Here is a 23713-nt window from a genome sequence, read left to right on the forward strand (position 1 = left end):
CCAAAGAAAAGGCCATCAGTATGTTAAAGAGATATCTGCCTGTCTTCTTTATTGCAGCATTATTCACAATAGCCAAGATATGAAATCAACTTAAGTGTCCATCAGCAGATGAATGGATGAAGAAATGTGGTATATATACACAATGGAATACTATTCAGCCATAAAAAGAACAAAATCCTGTCATTCACAGCAACATGGATGAGCCTAGAGGACAATATGTTAAGTGAAATAAGCAAGGCACAGAAAGATAAATAACCCACATTGTCACTCACATGTGGAAGCTAAAAAAGTTGATCTTACAAGTAGAGAGTAGAATAGTGGTTACCAGAGGCTGGGAAGGGTTGAGATAGAGGGACAGGGAGAGGTTGGTCAACAAATGCAAAATTACAGTTATATAGAGGGAATAAATTCTAGTGTTCTATAGCCCTGGTAGAGTGACTACAGTTAACAATAATTTAATGTTTATTTTCAAATAGGGGACAAGATTCTGAATGTTCCCAAAACAAAGAAATGATCTATATTTGAGATGATGGATATGTTAATCACCCTGATTTGATCATTACACATTATATACATATATCAATATATCACACTATACTTTATAACTATGTACAGTTATCATGTGTCGACTAAAAAGAAAAAAGTTTCAGATGCTCTACAATCCCAAACTCAAATCCAAAATGCTCTAAAATCTGAAACTTTTTTCTTGGATGCTCAACCTGTATTTCATTCCAGGGAGGCAAAGGAACAGGCAAAGAGTTAGTATATTTAACCCATTAGTAACTTGCTCCTATTTAAGTTTATTCACAGATGAACATGTCCATATAGTCATATGATAGTTTTAATTCCTTAAATAGAGTTAAGGAATCCAAGAAGGCCATTTAAAAAATGAAAAGGAAAAATAATGACCATTAAACAACTCCCTGATTTTATAGCCAACCAAAGCAGGAAGATAGAGTTATGGGTAGTTCATGGCAGTGCACAGCCTGCTCTACTGTACTGCAGTTACACCTTGTTCCTCTGGGCCTCAGGAAACTGCTCTGTCTGACTACCTCATGGCAAGCCATCACTATGGCACTGCCATTAGCACAAAAGGGTATTTACAGTCAAGTAAAGACACGTGGACAAGGCTACAATCCTTAAGATCAAAGAATCAATATTTAAAGCACAAAATGCTTTTGAATTTTTATGTGAGAAAAAGACATGGCAAATGAAACAGGATTAAAGGGCATCCTTTTTTAACATTATAAAATATTTAAATATACAGAAATGTAGAAAAATGGTACCATATATACCCACTCAACACTTTGCCATTTGTTTCATTATTTAAGTTTATTAGCTAAGCCATTTTAAAGTTACACATGATAGTTCACTTCCAAATCACTCAATGTGCATATCCACTACACCACTGTAACTAACAAATCTAAAATGACTCATCTCATACCTAATCAATTTTCTCCAACCTAATTCGAATTACCTGTGAATTATTTCTTTGTTCAGTTTGCCTTCCACCTCTAGAAAATGTCTGATTTTTTTCCATCCAAGGTTTTTTCTGAGTTGCCTGGCAAGTTACATTGGACCAATTTACACCACCTATAACAAATGAAATTTTAAATTATAATTTACTTATAAAAGATAGGAAAACCTAAATTGACCTGCCTTCACATAATGAAATTCAGTCACTAGAAATGTAATAGTGAAAATTTTTCTATAAACCTTTTTTTTTTTTTTTGAGACAGTGTTTCACTCTTCTTGCCCAGGCTGGAGTGCAGTGGCGAGATCTTGGCTCACTGCAACCTCCGCCTCCCGGGTTCAAGCAATTCTCCTGCCTCAGCCTCCCAAGTAGCTGGGATTACAGGCGCTCACCACCACCTCCAGCTAACTTTTTTGTATTTTTAGTAGAGATTGGGTTTCATCATGTTGGCCAGGCTGGTCTCGAACTCCTGACCTCAGGTGATCCACCCACCTTGGCCTCCCAAAGTTCTGGGATTAGGGGCGTGAGCCACCTCACCCGGCCCTATAAACTTCTAAGCAGTACTACAGCTCTTAGTAATGCAAGTGTCCTCTTACAGAATATCTCCAGCTGGCATTTTCTCAAGCTGATCAGCAAAACTGTACTTTCAAATTACCTTGAATCTCTGGAAGACTTCTAAGTTTTTTTTGCAGTACCAGCAAGCCTCATGCTTAAAAGGAAAACTCTGATATGGACAAAGTAGAAAGTATAGCAAAAACACAATGCAGAAAACAAGTACCTGCACACATAGATGATTCCACATGCTAAAAAAAGAAACAAAAAGACAATTATACTCTACTTGAGAACCAACATTATGTACTTTGCTAAATGTTTTATAATTTATCCTAGTGTGAAGCATGCATATCACAATATTATCATACTTCTTCATAAATGAATATTTTTATTAATAAAATACAAAATACATTTGTAACTATCCTATTACTACAGGAATTGTTAATGAAAACAGATACTTAAGCTTTAGCAGAGGACGCAAAATAATAATACTGATATCAATGACCAATAAAGAAATCAAGACGATGTCACATACATTCATGGTCCCGGAATCAGGATTTCTCAAAGCCCCTGCTGCAGGCTGGTTGTTGCTGTGTTTGGGACTGCAGTAACCACTATCACTGTCAATGTCGGCTTCACTAGCCCCCTGCTCACTAGAAGATTCAGCAGCCGGGTGGGATGCTCTTCTTCTCCTGCCCTTGGACTTCCAGAGCATTGTTGCAGTGGTCTCTGAGAGAGACTTGTTAGCGATATCTGATGGGAAATCTACAAAGGCAAGGAAAGTTTGACAATTCTTTGTGATGAACAAACTGATAAATTCTCATTAAATCATCATCAAGATTGTAAGAAAATAGATACCAAACTTCATAAATGAAGAAATAGGTGACAACTTTTTGAAAAGGTCATTAAAAGGTAAGATGTTCCTGGTAAGCTGGTTTATAATGTTTTTTGTTTCTCTTGAGGCAGGGTCTCAGTCTGTTTTCCAGGCTGGAGGGCAGTGGCGCAATCTTGGCTCACTGCAACCTTTGCCTCCCAGGCTCAAGCAATCCTTCTACCTCAGCCTCCCAAGTAGCTGGTACTACAGGCACGCACCACCACCACACCGGGGTTATTTTTTGTAGAGACAGGGTTTTGCCATGTTGCCCAGGCTGGTCTCAAACTTCTGAGCTCAAGTGATCCACCCGACTTGACCTCCCAAAATGCTGGGATTACAGGCATGAGCTACCTCGCCCATCCTATATGTTTTTATTATGAAAATAGAATAAAATATATCACTAAAATACTAAAACCATCATCAACCATTTAGGAAAGAGAATATCGTCAATCTTTTGAAGGTTGCTGCGTGCTCCCCTCCACTACTATACCGTTTTCTTACCCAGAGCTTACCATCTATTCTGAATTCTGTGCATATCATTCCCTCACTTTTCTTTATAGATTTACCATGGATTTCTGTATTTCTAAAACCCAAATCATATAATTTTCCAGTTTCTAACTTTATTTTAAAACGCCACTTTGTCCATGTGACTTTTCACCCCTCCCACACCTCAACACTGGCTTTCAGATTCTGGTGCATGTGATATAATTCATTAATGCCACTGGAATCTAGAATGCCTTTACATGAATATACCACAGTGTACGTATCCTTTGTACCACTGATGAGACACCTGAGTTGTTTTGGACTTTTGCTACTAAGAACAATAGTACTGTTGACATTGATACACACACATATGAATGTGTATATATGCATATGTAAGTTTCTCTAAGGTAAATACTGCCAGAACTTAGGGGATGCACATATCCAACTTTACCTGATGCCAAATCATTTTCAAAGGTACTTAATAGACAGTTATACTTCAACAGTAGTATATACCCCCAATGATCCATATATTCATTAAATACATTATCATCCAGACTGTACCTAATCTGTTGATTATAAAATGGTGGCTCATTGTGGGTTTTAATTTGTATGTACCTGCTTAATAATAAGGCTGATCTTTTTTTGTTTGTTTGTTTTTTGCCTTTAGCCACAAGTGTTTTCCCTTCTGAGAAATTTTTATTAATATTATTTTTGAATTATCTGACTTCTGCCATTTTTCTACTGAGTTGTATTTCTTATTTACTTCACAAATTATAATTGTAGCAAGACATTCCAAAAAAACAAAAAACAAGACTTTCTTTGAACAAACTACAAGTTTTCCTTTTTCCACATTTCTGCCCACTCATAATTTTTATACAACACTGATACAATTTTCAGTTGTGCTCTGCTTAATATGATGTCATGTTATGACAAGTCATCATAATTATAAGATGACTCCATATTATTCCACTGAGTGGGTGTCCTGTACTTAGAGTAGTATCCAAGCAGGACTTGTTACCTGCTACTAGTGGACACTATGAAAGCTTCAGTACTTTTGCTGCACTGCTGCAATATGCATCTTTAATCAAATACCCCCTCTCTTTCTAGGGGGAGGCTCCATTTGGATACATTCATAGGAATGAGATGACTGGGTCCAAAGAAAAATTCCCATATTCCCACAAAATTGTTTAGCCTGCTAGCACAGTGTTCCACGGGCCCCAAGGACAGGGTGGGATCATTCTCTTATTAATTCATATTAATTCTTCATATATCTCATACTAATCCTTTGTCAGTTATATACATGGTAAAAGTCTTTTCCAAGTTGGGGATTATTCTTTCACTTACTTTTAATAAGTAGAAATTCTTAATTTTAGAAATAGTTCCTTCCCTGCAGTCATAAAGTTATCTGCCTATATTTCTTCTACCATTGGGTTTCCCTAAGTCCTTAATCAATCTGAAATAGATCTGCATGGGGCATAAATCAGTAATGCTATCTCTGTCATCTTCCATATACATGTTTTCATACACATGTGGGGTCTGTTTCTGGGCTCTCTGTTCTGTTCCTGGGCTCTCTGTTCTGTTCAACTTTTGTATACTGCATTGACAAAATAAACCTATAGGAATTAAGATGGCTTTATAAGTTTCCATATCTAGAGGAAAAGTTCTTTTCCAGGGATGTCTTGGGTCTTCTGAGACCACTGTTCCTTTATTTTAGAATTAGTTTATCAAGTTTCCCCAAAATTACTTTGAACACGATATTTAGGTTTTTTCTTAATGTCCCATAATAAAGACTTATCATTTTCTTTTTTTTTTTTTTTTCCTTTTGAGAGTCTTTCTCGATTGCCAGGCTGGAGTGCAGTGATGGGATCTCAGCTCACTGCAACCTCCGCCTCCCAGGTTCAAGTGATTCTCCTACCTCAGCCTCCCAGATAGCTAGACTACAGGCACGTGCCACCACACAGAGCTGATTTTTATATTTTTTAGTAGAGATGGGGTTTCACCATACTGGCCAGGGTGGTCTCGAACTCCTGGCCTCAAGTGATCTGTCTGCCTCGGCCTCCCAAAATGCTGGGATTACAGGCATGAGCCACCACGCCCAGCCTAGTCTTACCATTTTCTGCCTATACATCCCATATGTCTTCTCTAAGATTTCTAGACTCTCTTTTTCAGTGTTATTGTTAATGACATCTTTTTTTTAAATTTTGTGGGTGGCAAACTGAAATGCAATTAACTTTTGTATATTATATTAGATCCAGCCATCTTATTAAACTTTTATTAAATAATGAGCTTGTGTTCAAATGTAAAAATCTGTTACAAATGGAAAGACATTCCTAATAAACTATAATATTTCATTCTATCTCTGATTGATACCAATTAATCCTCAGAAATTAAAAACTTAACTGAAGAATAAAAATACTGATAGAATTAAAATCCTCGGATTTGAAAACTAAAAACAAAAATACTAATAGGATGTATAATATATAATATTCTATTCAAATTTCACCTTCATCTTTTCATTTTCTAATTCCTATGCCTTAGAAAGAATGTCTTTGTGGTTAAAATAATAAGCAACGTAAAGAAGTAAGGATATTTTAAAGCCTTCCCAGGGTTAAAAGCACATAGAAATGGGTCACTATGACTAGAGACAACCAAACCAGAAAACCTCGTAATATACTACATTATGATTCTTTCCCATAGTCTGTTAATCTCAAAGCTTCATGCCTTTATGCTTTAACCACACAATGACTGTACCATCAGCAAGACTTTTTAAACTGATTTTCAGATCCTTTCTCTGCTCCTAATGGATCTAAGCAACCGTAAAAAGATATATAGATCTCCAAAAGAAAGGGTATAATCTAAATGAAAAAAGTATAAGCCATCTTATTCATTTCAACTCAGACTTCATTTGAATGGAGGCTGTACAGAGATAAAAAAGCTAATTGTGCCTTTGAACAGATCTTGGCCTTGGATCACAAACAAAGATTTTTTACTAGTGTCAGTGACTATCGGTGAGAGGAGATAAACATCTACTCTGCAGATAGTTTCTGTACTGAGATCAAAGATACAAACTGAAATTTCATAATATAAACTATAAAAAATAACACGTAAGAATATTAATTCTTGTCTATTACCAAGTGAAAGCTTTTTTATTTAATGCCTATACAGTCCTCTAAAAATTTTTGACAAAATGATATTTGACTAGTTCAAAATTTGTACTTGTTTAACATGATATACATGACACACATAGGTTTGGTTCAGATCTATGCTAAAATATGGCATAGAAAACTTCCTAAGTTCTTTCTACAAAGATATACAGGATATTAGGATGTTTTATAAAGGGCTTTAATCTAGTTATAAAAACATGTACAATTTTAATTTTAACCAAAATGAGTTTTTCAAATTTCTATAGTATCTGCAAAATTCCATCTCTGGTTTCTGAAATGCTCCATTATTACAAAAGGAAAGGACATCTTAAACCCGCCCAAAATTGTACATAAGGCCAGCAAGCAAATTGAAAGAACATAAAGGACATAGATTGCTTTATCCTTCCTAGAGAATTTCACAAAGTGGCAGGACAAATGAAAGGATGAAAGTCTACAATTCTGACAAGTGGTTCAGACCACAATTATAAAGTGAATGAATGAAAACAGATAAAAATCAGTGATGCACATCTAAGAACCCTTGCCTTACCAGTTTGCTGTGAAGCATCTACCAGAAGCACAATTTTTGATCGACTATCAGGACCTGCTGCATTTGTTTCTTTCTGAGTAGCTACATTTTTCACCAGCGGCCTTTTGCTTTTTATGTGCTGTTGTAAAAGCTGTTGCTGATTTAAAAACAAACAAACAAACAAAAAACACACAACTATTCAATGTACTAAACATCATAAAATACACATCTAAAATAAACATTATAAAATACACATCCTAAGTGTATATTCAAAATTCTTGGCTTCCATGAGGAAATAGTATTAGGATTTCATGAAATACCTGCAGCAAAGCATAATAGGCTAAATAATGTATTATACACATATATATACACTTTTTCAAATAACAATTAACACAAGTATGATTAATAAATGAATTCATTTTTAACTGCTACTTGTATTTTTTATTTTCTCAGTCAAAAAATAATTAATAGCAGGGGTATAATAATGTCATATAAGGGGTTGTAAATTTCTTTAAAAGGGTAGTAACTTATCCCAAAGTAAATTTTAGTTTCAGAAAAGCAATGACATGAAAAATGGTTTCTGCTTCAGCGTTCAAAAAGAAAATATAAAAAAGCTGATCCTGGCAGGGCACAGTGGTTTACACCTATAATCCCAAACTCCTGGGCTCCTAGGCTGAAAGATCACTTGAGGTCAGGAGTTCGGGACCAGCCTGGGCAACATAGAGACCCCCGATCGCTACAAAAAAAAAAACAACAAAAAACAAACAAACAAACAAAAAAAAACAACAAAGGCATCGGTAGTCTTAGCTACCCAGGAAGCTAAGGCAGGAGGATCACTTGAGCCCAGGAGTTTGAGATTGCAGTGAGCAATGATTGCTCCACTGTACTCCAGCCGGGCTGACACAGCAAGACCCTGTCAATCAATCAATCAATATTAATAAACTGATCTCTTCCTTTACTTTTCAAAATGTAAGTATTCATCACTTAATAGCAACTTACACAATAGAACTCTGAATTTATTTAACTTCTTGAACGTCCTAAATTGAAGTGCTGGGAATGTATTCTAAGAAATCATGTTCCTTAAACATCTGTAAATTATATACTACTATCTTATTTCCAACACTTTTTTTTCATTCTGAGTTCCTGAAAGGATATTTCTTGACCATGAATGTTTCCATGAACAAAAACTAAAAGCTTTTTAAAGCAATCTCTGCTGCTTGTATTTCAATTTTTAGAAATTATATGAGGAGGCAGCAAAGACTTCATTGAAGAAGTTGGGCTAATGGAATCTAGGGAAAGTATCAACTCCTTGATGATGTACTCATAAGATATGTCTAAGATGTCCCTCTTCTATCAGCTCAAAAGTGCCAACTAGAAGCACGCTCTTTCTTCCCATTAGCTTTGACAATAAGGCTTCAACTGTAAAATAGCCTTTTAAGTTAAAAAGTTAACTAAAATTAAACCTTAATTCTCTTGTGATTCAAAGCCTTCATTTTTCTTTCTTTTTTTTTTTTTAACTTAGTCAAGAGGCTGGTACTGAATAAGTGGTTTCACATATTTATCTTTCATTTTCTTCAGTCCTAGGAGACCCTTGCTCATATAAAAGTAAAGTACCTCTTAAATAACAAAGTGCTATTCCTACTAAAAATTCACAGATTAGAAACAATAAAGTTGAAGGGATCTAATGAACCACAAATGTTCTTTTCCATAATGTCTCCAGCTAACTTTTGAAGATTGAAAGTATATCTTTTGGGTTTTTGTTTTTTTTTTTTGAGACAGGGTGTCACTCTGTCACCTAGGCTGGAGTGTAGTGGTGCTATCTCAGTTCACTGCAGTCTTGATCTCCGGGACTCAAGTGATCTTCCCACCTCAGCCCCCAAGTAGCTGGAGCTACAGGCATGCACTAACATACCCAGCTAATTTTTGTATTTTTGGTAGAGATGGGGTTTCGCATGTTGCCCAGACTGGTCTCAAACTCCTGGGCTCAAGTGACTAGCCTGCCTCGGCCTCCCAAAGTTCTGGGATTATAGGTGTGCGCCACTGTACCTGGCCCATTGAAATATCTTGAAGTGCATTAGCCATTCAACACAGCTAGCACAAGATACACACTAATCACTTACGAATGTTAGTGTCACCAAGCAATTTTTATCACTAAACTTATTTGTAAATATTTCTGCCTTATGTTATGTAAAACGCTCTAAAGGAATGTGAAAATGATTGTAAATCATATCACAATTAAGAATGAGGAACAAACAACACAAAGAAAATTATTTTAAGAATTACATACCCTTTACCATTTTACAATAGTGAACAATATGTTTTACAGTAAATTCAGCATTAATGGTCAATCAACCCAAGTAGCAAATTACTTATACTAATATAAGTAATATCAAATTTAAAAGCCAATCAAGACCAGACACTTACTTTTGGGACCACTGATCCTCTGTTACTGTTTCTGCTTCGATGGCTGGACAATGGGAAGACCTGTCCAAGCTGACTTGGACGCTCAGTGCATTCTGTGGTGATAGCATTTACAGTATTTGCAGCCTGAAAGGTGTTGGAGTAAGGTGTAGGAAAAGGATGATAGAAACCCATAACCTGGGCACATGGTGCTGGCATCAGCTGATAATACGTATACTCTGTAGAAACAGGTGGCTGAGCAGATATAATGGGGTAGGCAAAGTATGGTCCAGTAGGGTTTGGATTGGGTTGTTGCCATCGTATATCATTGTTATATAAAGGAAACTGTCTGCAAAACAAAATCAAAGAAGAACAAATCTATTGACAAGTCTAAAAATACCACTAAAGCAAAATCTCTTAACTTATACTAATAAAAGACAAAACAGTACAGAACAGTGGCTTCATGATAATTTTGGGAAAGGAGAGAAAACTATCATCATCTTATAAATTTCTTTGCTATAGAGATCATTATGTACATGCAGTAACAATGTAAATGACAGTATAAATTAACCCAACCTGATGGTTTTACAGTATTCCACATACCAGCATTGTCTGTAACTCTGCCTTCAAATTCCTCAAGATATTTCTGCCTAAAAGTTAAACACCTAACTAATGTATCTACCAACAATGGCAGTCCAAAGTTCCCATTCAAGGTACACAATTGTGACAGCCTTCTGTAAAGAACAGAGTAAAGTGAACATTGTGTAAGGTGATCTTTACATAGGGTGATTTAATTCCTCATTTTCAGCTCAATCCCAGAGCCTCCTACTCCTCCTCTCATACTCCCCTAATCACTTGGCCAAGTCCAAGTGATTTTTCCTGGCTCCCCTCCCGGCAATAGAAGCAGGCTCTGGGTCCAAGGGAAGGAAAAGAGGCAAATCTGCCCACTGACATCTTCAGCAGCAGAGCTTCTTCTAATGCAGTTCATATAAAACACTAGCAGAATTCTTCCTGTCCCAGCAGCCCCTCGCCAAATCAATATGGGGTCCTAGGGACTAGGGAGTTGAAGCAGAGGGCTTTTCCTCATTACTCCCATGACAAAGCAAAACAGTAAAATGTTCACGGCCATATTCCTAAAAATATTTTTTAAATAATCTGTTGGCCGGTTTACTCATGAATGCTCAAAGATTATTTGGTAAACCAAGAAAATCAATTAAGTTTATCATACTGTATACTTGGCCATTTTTTCAAATAGAAAAAAAGTATTATTAAATTTAGTTTCATGAATCAGTTTGCACATTATCCAATATAGGCAAAGATATTTAATATCATGCTAACTTCAATTGAAAATGATTCCTTAGTTTCTACTATTTGTCTAACCCTCAAGACTCTTGATTAAGAGCCTCAGAATATTTACTTGAACACTTAATATTTGAGTAGTTTAATGGCCTTATATACCATACATCCACAATTTCTCAAAGAATGTGCACTGGCACACTAATGTGCAACAGTGGTTTATAGATGGGTGGAAATATTGATTGACTCAGCCCTCAGGAATGACAGAACCTATAGCCAGTTACCAGCTGCCTCATCCATTTATAGTCCTAGAAAAACGAAATTTTCTGTGTGACATAACTTGAAAAAGGCTGAAAGTACTTTTATACAGCAATAAAATAAACTATACCAATGAAGTGCTAATCACTCAGACAGTGTAAGCAGGGTTAGAATGGCTATCACGACTATCATAAGTAACACCCTAACCACTAGGTTACACATGACCCAACTGCGGGCAATTTTGCTAAATCATCCTGTAACTATAGCACGGACATAAATTTAAACTAAAATCTGAGTCTAGAAATACTAATATATGCTAACCATGACAGCTTCAAAGTTAAGGACTATTGCTTGGTATTTTCTTTTACACCAGAGACTGTCTTGGCAACTATGAGATTAGACGTTCAATCTCAAAAAAAAAAAGTTTTTGTTCACCTCTGAATATTTTATTTCTCCCTTTGAGCTGACTTACTTCAAATAAATTTCAATGACTTACTGAAGGAGACATAGCCTAAGAATTCAATTTTCTCTTAGAAAAAATGAGAAACTAATCCATATTAACAATTTCCAAATTTCAGTATTGTTTTATTTACTCCTCTTAATAGAGAAATGGTTAAAGTCTAAAAGTTGCAAAAGAAAAATATTAAGTGCACTTTGCCAGCTTTTATAGCCACCCCCACAAAAAAGAAAATAAAAATAAACAAATTACCTATTGGACTGGTTTTCCTGCACAAATGGGTAACAAGTAATCAGGTAGCTGGGAATTGGAGTTGGTTCTACACCAGAAACACTTCCATTATCATTTGGGAGAGCCATAGGGATCATAAATGTATCAGGACTCTTCTTCTGGGGAATAAATGGCTCTACCTCAGCTGACAGCTTGACATTCTTCAAAGAGAAAGTAGAATACATTAATAACAAATGAGCAAGCAACTTCCTACAAATTCAAAATTTAACAACAGAAGAGTCAGTCCTTATAAACGGTAATTAGGTCTCTTCTCAGCATTCATAAAACATCCAAAAGGAAGAGCAATGTCAATTTTAAAATAACTGAATAATGATCAAGTTATTTAGACAAAGCCATCAAATAAGGAAAATAAACCAAATGTTACATTTCAATGTAATTAAAGCTGTTAAAACAGTCAAGAGAACACAGAAGTTATACCCCAAGGTCTAAAAATAAAGTTGGTAGTAAGAGATGTAGCTCTTCAGACAAAACAATGTGTTTTTACCTCATTTTGTTGGGGGAAAAAATTGAACAAAATTATGAAGGATAATATTACTCTATATTTGTTTCAATAGTCTTAAAAGTTGTCTATTTCTGTTCACTTCTGGAAATTAGATCAGTATCATTAAAAGAAAAATGTCTAAGATTAAAAAATTCTTAACATTAGGAAGAAAAAATGTGCACAGTTAAACTGGGGAAAATATGAGTACTTCAGTTTCCCAGTACACATGTGAGTAAACAAAAGTAATCCAAGATATGTAATCCATTTTAGTTTGCTTTGTATCTTTTCTTACAAGAAATCTATAGAGATTTAAAAGACATAAAAAAAAACCTGTAGTATTTAGGGATGCACATATGGGCAACAAAACTATAAAGAAATGTAAATAAAATCCATAAGTCAGGATAGGAATTATTCTTAGCAAAGAGAGTTGTGATTAAGAGGAATCTGGAGAGCTTCCAGGGTGCCTGGCAAAGTTTTATATCCTAACCAGGATAAAATTTACAAGGTGTTTGTCCTGTAACAATTCATCAAGCTGTACATTGGTTTTATGCAGTTTCTATATGTTATAGTTAACAACAAATTTAACATTTTAAATTATTTTTTGAAATCGTTAAGTACATTCTGTAAAAAATCATATAAATATTATAATATCAAATGATATGAAACATGTTTTAATGAAACCAGTAAGTGAAATGCAAGCTAATGTTTCTAACTACTGTAAAAAATTACCTTAAAAGCCATGGTCCTAGCCAGAACTTTTCCCCAACAAACCCACTAGGGTGATATTTATTAGAGGCTCCCACCAAAACATAGTTGTAAGAATAAATTTCATGTTTCTCACAAAAGCAGCTAGTAAGGAATCCAAGTAAAAAATCTGAAGACGAGATATGCTCATTTGTTTCAGAAAAATTAAGTTCTCTAAAAAGTTCATTGTAAATATTCATAAATGCTTGTTAAAAGGAAAGGGGCGGGGATGGTAAAATCTGAACTGTCCAGCAGTATTAATTCAGTATCCTTCCTCCCTACCTGATTTGAGGTTTACATTTGTACTATTAACCAAATCAGAAGTAGATATACTATAATAATAATACAAATATTAGTGAACTGAAGTTGGTTTCTTAAAGATTAACATAAGAGGCAAAAATATCTTCAAACTCTAATGATACAAGCTAGTAATTTTCACTCTGTGATATTCATTAGAACCCAAACTCACTTATATAGGACACAATATATCAAAACAATAAATATTTCCCCAATTAGGAAAAAGAAAAGCCGACTTACAGCAATAATGCAAAGATAATGGAAGCTTGCTTTATACAGTTCACACATACATGCATAAGAAAAGAAACTGAAATAACGGTTTAACTGCACTAAAAATGTAATCTTTAGGATTTCTTTTTTTTTTTTTAGACAGGGTCTCGCTCTGTCACGGGGTGGAGGTGGGGGTGGGGTGCAGTGGTGTGATCATGGCTCATTGCAGCCTCAATCTCCTGGACTCAAGTGATCCTCCCACCTCAGCCTCCCAAGTAGTTAGGACTACAGGCGCACATCACCATACGCAGCAAACTTTTTAATGCAGAGATGGGGTTTTGCCACGTTTCCCAGACTGGTCTTGAACTCCTGGGCTCAAGTGATCCTCCCACCTCAGCCTCCCAAAGTGCTGGGATTACAGGCATGAGCCTGGCCAGGATTTCTTTTAAAGAAACAAAAAGTTCTTTACAACATATGAGAACTCACTGAGCAGTTTTATAAATCTGAGCTAGTAGACATTTTTTTCAGCAAGGTATATGGGTACATCAAATTATCAGTCTTAACCATACTAATATAATTATAAATAAATAATTTTAAAACAACACTTTTTCTGACCTCTCCCCCCAAAAAATATCAACTCACAAATTACTTTGATAGCAATAAGTTCAAATTCTTGCTCAGGTCAAAAGTTGCAAAAAATTTTTACACCCCACTTCATTTGTACTTTATAGAAAGTTTTATAAACTTTGGCAACCTGTTTAAAAGGTATTATGTATAATTCAAAACTAATGTCTGCACATATACACAGTATGTGCCTTTATTAAAGTTTGTATTGGTTTCTATTCTAAGTGCAATTCTAGTTATCAGAGTTCAACAATAAAACTCACAAACACTAAAATGATCCTTTGTTTTTAGCACACACAAAAAAAAGAGAGAGAGAGAAGCTGCTATAGTCAACAGCTGCACAAACAGAAGATGTCACTAGTAGGAACAGACTGGCAAACTTTCTCCTATAGCTACAACTCTGTATGGTTTCAAAAACTGTTTATTGTGACTTTGGGGCCTTCAGTAATATACATCAAAATGCAGCATCTGTTGTTCTCAGGACTGAAAAGGAGTGTTAAGATCCCAAACTATTCTTAAAAGTCCACATAATAAAGCCCATAAAATTAACATGTTAAATAAATAAATTCTGGCAGTATTTTAATTATATTAGTATAGAAATAAAAAAAAAAAAGCCTTGCACAGTGAACAACAAAATGTATGAAAAAACTAGACTAGACATATTATAGAACGTTATTCCTCAGTTTGAATTTCTGTGTTTAGTCTCTCTACTTTTGCCAAGATCTATTTTTTAGGAATAAGAACTTTCATAGCAGGGAGTTGTCTTCATAAAGGAAATAAATATGGAATAAATGTAAACTACACTTAACAAAGTCTAATCATTCTTGTATTATTTGCTTCACAAAAAAGCAGGGCTATCTACATAGCAAAACTATCTTCATCTTTCAGAAATTATTTCAGAATTTTCCAAATTAATGAAAAAAATCATAGTCCCAGAATCATCTTTGTAAAAATATTTAAGCAGTTTCATGTTCACTTTTTATTTTGTGTATATTAAGGCAAATGTCTATAAACAAAATGCCTTTGATGTAAATAATCTAGAAAGCTCAAGACTCTGTCAGAGTATGAAACAAAAATGTTATTTAAGAGTTTATTAGACAAATGTATTCAGATCATTGAGAGCCTATAAAATTCAACAAACGTGCATTTAGCATACATTCCGGAAAGAGCACTGTGCTGGACTGGGTTAGGGAAAATAGGCAAACATTACCACAAAGCACACGTCGGCAGAGAATGTACACTAAATTCCTCAGAGATGGAACCTCCAGATGAATGCAAATAATTTTCCCAGATTAAGCAATAAAAAACTGACACCCACTTAAAATCAAAACTGAAGTTGGAACATAACGAGATACTCTCCCACAGTGAAACTCCAGAGTATGTACCACACACCCACAGAAAAAACATGACCATGGAAACCCTCCATATTCTTTCTATGTTAAGGTAAAAATAGAATATCTCAAACTTTAAGATATTTTACATCTCATGGCAAAAGATAAAATAAATGTCCTCTGAAGGGAAAAATGATGAATGCTTAAGAGATAACTACTAGCTGTGCTGTTTTTTTGATTAAAATGCCAAAACAAAACACAGTACTTACATGTGTAAGTTTCACAGACTCCCGACAATAATGAGGAAGAAAAATCAAAGCATTTAACGTAGATTCTGCCCATACTGGGCAGAGTGCTTTGCTACCCATACTTTTCCTTTTTAAAAAACAGACCAAATCTAATATTTTTTAAATCTGATGGTTACTTTTTTTAAAAACCAGCTTTCTAGATTTAATATTAGTTTCTGAATTATCTACTACTTTGTTTTTAACTTATTATTTTCTCTTTTGATTTGATGGAGTTTCCCCTCTAACTTCTTGCCTTGGATGCTTAATTTTCATTCTCCTTGTAAACTGTTTAACAATGAAGGCATTTATGACTATGCATTTGCCTCAGAGTACAGCTTCAGCCACATTCCATAGGTTTTTTGTTTGTTTGTTTTAGAGATGGGGTCCCACTATGTTGTCCAGGCTGGAGTACAGTGGATATTCACAGGCGTGATCTCACTGCTGATCAGCACCAGAGTTTCTACATGCTTCATTTCTGACCTGGGCCAGTTCACCCTTCCTTAGGCAACCTGGAGTTTCCCCACTCCAGGGAGGTTATCATATTGATGCTGAACTTAGTGCAGATACCTGATCCACATAGCACACTACAGTCCAGAACACCTAGCTAGGGTCAAGCGATGCCCCTGCCTTAGCCTCCTTAGCAGCTGGGACTACAGGTGTACACCACCATGCTGGGCCCCATAGGTTTTTCATATGTGGTATTTTATTATTAACACATTTTTAATAACCTATCATATTATTTTTTATTCTTTTTTGACCTAAGAGCTTGAAAATGTCTTTTTGGCCAGGTGCAGTGGCTCATGCCTGTAATCCCAGCACTTTGGGAGGCCGATGTGGGTGGATCACCTGAGGTCAGAAGTTTGAGACCAGCCTGGCCAACATGGTGAAACCCCGTCTCTACTAAAAATACAAAAATTAGCTGAGTGTGGTGGTGCACACCTGTAATCCCAGCTTCGGGAGGCTGAGGCAGGAGAACTGCTTGAACTGGGAAGGCGAGGTTGTAGTGAGCTGAGACAGTACCATTGCACTCCAGCCTGGGCGACAGAGTGAGACTCTGTCTCAAAAAGAAAAAACAGAAAATGTCTTTTTAAATTTCCAAATGCTATTTCCCTAAATGTATATATTAATACTTTCTTTTTATTATGAACATATTATTTTTTAAATCTGGTAAGACAGGTCATTTACTTATATCTTTACGTAAGGGCCAACTATACGTATTACTGAATAATAAACATTTAAAATAACTTATTTAGAATACATTTCATTTGGAGTACTGACATTATTTAAAGTTTATAAATTACTTAAAGGAAACAATGAAAAGCTAGACAATTTTCTATCCTTATTGATAAAAAGCATGTTGCATGAAATCATATGTTTCATTAGTTTTTCCAAAAATTAAAGACATTAATAACTAGTAATTTTATAAATTCTTTTAAAAGAACTATCTAATGCTAATATACTAAAAATTAAGCCAACATTTAAATTATTTGTGATAACAGAAAAGAGACTGTTAACCTCAAGTGTTCTGTCACTTCTAAGCCCATTATTTTTAAAAATCTCAATAAATTTCCTAAAAATAGAAACAGTAAGCCTTTATAAGCAAAATGAACTCCATGATTTATTCTTCATATCTCATAATGCAATTTTTTTTTAGGGGAAAAAATGCATTATATACCAAGCAACACATATTCTTAGAACATTTAACTCTGGCAGTTAAAATTAAGCTAGCTATTTTGATTAAATACAGAGAATACTCTATAAAAAGTGCTGAAAGAGGATACTCCTGAGATTTTCTTCTAGATGTAACATTCTTTCAAATAATCATTACTGCAATTAAGATTATCCATCTAGCACTGTATTCCCAGTAACTTACTTTTTACAATCTTGATCAGCACACATACAATTTACCTTTTTTATAAAAGATTTTATATATTAAAAAAAGGTAATTCACAAGAACAAGAACATGAATGCCTTCAGGCAAAAACAAGTTTTTTTTTTTAAAGTTACACTTGTAAAGTACACAAGGATTTAATTAGGTTAAGATAAAATGCAGAAAGTCTATATTAAGTACTACTTTTTAAAAACCAAACTTCTCTGAATTGCTAACTACTACAATACTATAATGAGTAAGTTTTAATGCTGTAGGCATCTAGAGAAATTCTGAGTATGTCAACACTGGTCTAAAGGGAAAAAAACATTCTGTGAGGAAAAATGTAAATTGACACATATTACATATACTTTTCAATGACTTTAATCTACCTAAATTCACTTCAATAGTAGAAACACAGAAGTATAATCCAAATATACTGGAAAAGCCATTACATGACTCTATGGTATAAAGAATCAAGAATTCCACAAAATTGAGAAGTCTCAGTTCCCAATCTACTATTAAGTTAATGGTTCTTAGCCGTCCTTTGAGAATACGATGAAAATAATGGATTCTTGCCCTAGAAAAAGGCATATAAAGAAGCATACTCCTTCCAGGTCATTCATGGACCCCTGCATTAACTGCCTATCGCATAAACGAGGTGAAGACATCACTTTTCTATATATATTTTCTGAGTGTATAGGGGAGTGGAGGATTTTCAAATTATTCTTTCATTTAGGGTTAGGCTGGGGAAGAGTGAAGAGGTATTGGAAGAAAAAAAAGTCAACAGAAAACCTTCTTCCATGTTTTTTTCCTAGTTCTTAAATTTGTACAAGGTTTTAATAAGTCGTGGACTTTGGAAAGATGTGGGATGAAAGAGGAAAAGGCTCTCTAGTTTAAATAATTTGCTCACAGCACTTGCTGCTAGGATAATCACAAACAGCTATGCTAAAAATTACCATCTAAATAGTTAATTATATTTCCTCTAGGATAAAAGGAACTCTAAGTATACATAAGGTAGCATTACTGGTTTTAGTCCTGGCATCCTAGTGAAGGAACAAAATGTTGAACCCTTTCATTAGTAACACACATACAAGGAAATGATTCAAGGAAAATTCGTATTCATTTGTCAGGCTTTGAAATCTCAGGTATTTATGATAGATACCTTCAAAAATGTTTTTAAATTAAACTAGATATAGGCTGTATACAGAATACTTCTGGGTCACATAAATGCCTACGTGTATTTGCCAAGAGACTCCATATCAATTTCTCTTTGGTAATTCCATGTATTGTTTTATAAAACTCATTTGTGTCTTCAGAGTTATATTCACATAAAGCTTTTTTTTAAAAAAAATAAGTCTTTTGTAAAAACAAGTATACACAACTACGAAGCTGTGCTTTGCCTGCTAAGAGTCTGATTTCAAAATACAAACCGGCTTCAACTACATATAGACACATACAGGAATTTGGGAAATCTTATCACATTAATTCAGGTGCTAGTTATCCAACTGTAAAATTAATAGGCAGAAATTACTAGCCTCTCTTCTTCCGTCATCTAGTCATCAATGGGCAAGGCCTTCGAAGAAGGGAATAGAGAGTGAATAAACTTGGACTTCAAATTAAGTCGTTTCGCAGAGATCTTAAGAGTGGAAAATACTGGAGGGGAAACTATTGTTTTCGATTACTTTTAACACTGTTATTATCCCTGCCTGCTACCACCTACTAGCATGGATAATCAGGAATCTGATGCAAATAAAAACAAAACAGAACACTAATAGGACTACTTTGTGAATATGAAAACGGGTTCGAAAATAAGCTTATGCTTTACACCCTTAAAACAGAAGCTGGCTTTAAAAAAAAAAACCCCCACGAATTACAATTCTTTGCAAAATAACTGGATAAAAGGACAAGGGGAAATCGTAGTATCGTTTCTTAAAAGAAACACCTCCGTAAAACCACTGCAAAAACAATGCTTCGCTCCATTGAACACAGATCTAAAAGGCCCGTGACTCCCCTTCATCTGTAGTTACCACACATTCTCTTAGTCTTTCTGGGTGAGAAGCCTTCAAACGCCTTTCCACCTTGAAAACACATTCCAGAGCTGAAGGGAATGGGGGAAGCGGGGAGACTGCTGGAAGTTATAAGCCCTCCTCCCAGGAGAGCAGGGACAACTTGGAGCCTTCTGACCCCTTCACCAAGCCGGGGAGAAGCGGCAACGGCGAGCCCTCCGCCTGGGAAGTAATCAGGGTTGGAAAAGCCCCCAAGTCCCAGGCAGCAGCTGGAACAATGAAGGAGAGCCGGGAGCTGCCAGGCTCCCAGGTGAAGGGGTCTGCGATCGCAGGACCGGCCCCCGGTCCCCACGTTCGGAGACCTGGGCCTGGCCTGTGAGGAAGCGGCGACCCCAACCCCCGGCTCGGCGGGCCCAGCCCAAACCCGCGTACCTGCTCTGTGGGGGCTCGGTCCATGATGCCTGCAGCCGCAAGGGGCCCGCGCTAGTCGGTGTAAACAGCGCCTCGGGCCGCTTTCTCCATGGCCCCCCGCTCGGGTCCAGACTGGGTTCCGGACCTCCGCCCCTATCTGGCTGGCCGCGACACCGATTCGGCTACGCCACTGGTTGAGGAGGCGGCTCCAGCTCCGGGAGATGGAGGAGGCGGTGGCAGCTTCGGGGAGGGATCATCTGGGACGGAAGCCGAGGAGGGCCCGAATGGGCTGGAGGCGTAGTTAGAAATGGAGGCGCACGGAAGGAAAAGGAGTGGGGGAGGAGGCAGAGAGGGGCAGTGGGCGGAGTGACAGCAAATGGCCTCAGCAAGGATAGGAGGAACCCGGCCTGGCCTGGAGGCTAAGGCCAGGTGGAGGCGCCCAGGAGCAGGTGCCCCGAACCACAAGCCACCCCTGCGACTGTTAAACGAGAAGTGTCAGACCACTTGGGACCCAGGTCTCCCGGGACCTCAAAGACCTCTTCAGGATCTGAAACCACCTCTTAGTGATGTTGGAAAAGCTTTCATCTGCCCACCGTACATCTGCTCCTTCCTTATGTTACGCAAATAAAGGGAGTCATGACTAGAAAGGAATGAGAATATTCTGAAAATAATGGAGTCTTGCCCTAGAAAAATGCATATGTAAAACGCATACACAGAATGACTGGAAGAGGCCCGCTAGGAAGCTCTCCACAAATATTTATTGATGAGTTAATTCATTATCCAGGTTCATGCCCACCTCTAGGCTCACATCCAGGCTGACCTCGCCCATCTCAGAACTCCTAATTTTATGCAGGATCTGTATAACACCACCCAACGGGTAATTATTTTATCTTCAGATCCTTAGCTCCTTAAGGGCAGAGATTGTCTTGAAACTGGGCACTACCGTTAGCATGGCAAATTTCTTCTGGGCATCTCCTTAGACACACCCTCCAACACCCACACCCTCCGTGAAGATTCAACCAACCGCGGATAGAAATATTTTGGGGAAAAAAGAAATAACAAGTATAACAATAAAATACAAGTAATACAGTTTAACAACTGCTTATACAGCATTTACATTGTATTAGGTATTATAAGTAATCTAGAGATGAGATTTAAAGTATATGGGAGGATGTGCATGGATTATATGCAAATACTACACCATTTTATATAAGGATCTTTAGCACTCATGGATTTTGGTATCAGCAGGGATCCCGGAGCCAATATCCCCCTGGGATACTTAGGGACAACTGTATAAGCTAAATTACACTTAAGTGAAGGAAGAGTTGAGGTGGCTGCTGTTTGGGGCACTTGTGTGGAGATTCACAGCCAGGAATGGGAAAGAGATTTTAAGAAATTTGCTTTGTCATGCTTCAGGAGATATCAGTAAAGACTAATTGCCTTTTTAATTAGTCTAGGTTATTAGTCTTGTTATTAGACTCCAATATGAGGCTTGTTATGTGAAGGCCCCTTGCTGTACTTATGTTGATACAGGTTGGGTATCTCTAATTGGAAACTATGAAATCCCAAACCCTCCTGAATCCCAAATGTTCCAAAATTAGAAACTTTCTGAGCACAAACATGACATTTAAGGATAATTTTCATTGGAACATTTCAGATTTTGGACTTTCAGATTAGAGATGCCCAACCAGTAAGTATAATGCAAATCTTCCAAAATCCAAAATCTGAAACACTTATGGTTTCAAGTATGTCAGATAAGGGACATTCAACCTGTATTATATATTGGCCTGCTGAAAGGAGCTATATTGTGTCAGTGAGACTTATATCAAGGCTGGCAATAGAAACATCTTGAAAGGAGAAACATTTATATTTACACATTTATATTTACATTTAAATATATTTATTTAATTTTAGTAAATTTTCTGCCTCCTCAAATTTAATATAAATGCATGTGTATTTGAACTGCAAATGTATGTAACATTTGTACATATATGTGCAATTAACGTAATGTTAGGTCCCTAGTGCCTATCACACACCTAACTGTGATTCAATGAATGCTGAATGAATTTAGGGTTGGTTGCTCAGAAAAACTAAGTTATTTATAAGGAGTAGTTATGTAAACTAACAGATGACCGTCCTCCTTCACGACTGAAAGATAAAATAACTCTGAATTTTCAGATTGTCTTCCTACTGGTGGTCTATAGCCATAATATACCCTCATCCGAGTAAAAAGATAATAGCAATGCACTCATAAAAATACTATAGTACTTTTGCTTTTCTTCCTTCTTCTGAGGAATGATCTGAGGAAATTTAAATATAGGATTCCCAAGGATCTTTCCACATTATAGAATTTTTATGACTGTAAAATTGTTTTCATTAAGAATCTTCTATGTACAAGACATTCATTAAAATTATAAGAACAGAATCATAAGAATTATGAGAACAGAAATGTCACAATGCCCTTCTCATTTAATGTAATCTTTAAAAAGATGGCAATAGCTAGTAGATAAAAAATTAAAATCTATGAAAAAAAGTAAGGCATTTTAAAAATACTACATTTTACAGATGATATAAATGAATGCAAATTATTTTATTCACCAATAAATATTTAATGTGCAGGGTACTATGCTAAATACTAGAGGTACAGCAGTTTATGAGACACCTTGAGGGCTGAGACCATGTTTGTCTTGTGGGCAAGACATGCATAGAAGAAGTCTTTATGAGATGAGTGTAATGAAAAAGTAAGTACAATAGGTGCTACCATGGTAAGGGATGGAAGGTCAGGGAAGGCGTATTTGAGTAAATAGCATCTACAAAAAGACCTGAAGGGTGAGTAGGAGTTATGATCAGTAAAGGAGAAGAAGTAGGAAAATTGTTTCAAGAAGAGGAAATGGCACATGTTAGCATTCTGAGGAAAGAGAAAATTCAGCCTTTAGTACTCACACAAGCTCATCCCTTGGGATGAGGGTTCAGAATGTGAGGGATAATCCAATAGATGAAGGCCTCTGAGAAGCTCGGAGGGGATAGGATACAAATACCAGGGGCAAGAAATAGGCCTTTGATGGGAGTAGGGGCATGTTATCTACTGTAACAGAAGAAAGGAAGAAAAGATCAATATGGCTACAGATTATATACATTTATAAGTTGGGTGCCAAAAGTTGAGGGAATGCCTAATGGCTTCTGTTTTCTCAGTGATGTAGGAGGCAAGGTTACCTGCTGACAATAAAGAGAGGTGGAGTTGTGGTGACTAGGCACTTGTCAAAATTCAGCAAACATATAGTTAAGTTATGTACATGTCATTATATGTACATTTTTATCTCAAAAGAAAAAACTATAACCAAATATTGAATTCTAGCTTTAACAAACGCATACACCTATGTAATTCAAATCTCTATCAAAACATAGAATGTCACCATTACCTCCAGTGACATTGAAAACTTCTCTACTTATATCAAATGCTTGTCTTATACATTGTTGTTATTCTTACTACCTATACCAAAGCCTAGCATGCAGCAGGTGCTCCACAAATATTTATTGAATAAATGAACTGTAATATTATATTAAATCAGGATTCTTTCATCCGGGGTTGGGGTTTTGTTAGGCATGTGCATTTTATTGAAGGAGCAGGATTCACTAGGGTGCAAGTAGAATTATTATTTATTGTCCTGTACCTTCAAATTCTCTGAAGACTATTTCTT

General features: G+C 36.2%; 1 protein-coding gene across 2 annotated transcripts in view; it reads right to left on the minus strand.

Moving 5' to 3' along the window:
• The window catches only part of SECISBP2L (SECIS binding protein 2 like), a 61497-nt gene extending 40833 nt beyond the window's left edge, over positions 1-20664 (minus strand). Inside the window, exons 1-7 of one of the 2 annotated variants that reach the window (XM_054451196.1) lie at positions 20037-20664; positions 11716-11894; positions 9477-9801; positions 7074-7209; positions 2562-2791; positions 2253-2277; positions 1478-1593 (exon numbers count right to left, since the gene is read on the minus strand). In XM_054451196.1, the coding sequence (XP_054307171.1) occupies positions 1478-1593; positions 2253-2277; positions 2562-2791; positions 7074-7209; positions 9477-9801; positions 11716-11894; positions 20037-20060 (1035 nt within the window). In that variant the 5' untranslated portion in view covers positions 20061-20664. The remainder of the gene's footprint in view (positions 1-1477; positions 1594-2252; positions 2278-2561; positions 2792-7073; positions 7210-9476; positions 9802-11715; positions 11895-20036) is intronic. The other variant, XM_054451197.2, reaches the window with a different exon arrangement.
• Positions 20665-23713: the final 3049 nt, after the last annotated feature.

Source organism: Pongo pygmaeus, chromosome 16 (genome assembly GCF_028885625.2).
Source record: "Pongo pygmaeus isolate AG05252 chromosome 16, NHGRI_mPonPyg2-v2.0_pri, whole genome shotgun sequence".
Classification (NCBI taxonomy): domain Eukaryota; kingdom Metazoa; phylum Chordata; class Mammalia; order Primates; family Hominidae; genus Pongo; species Pongo pygmaeus.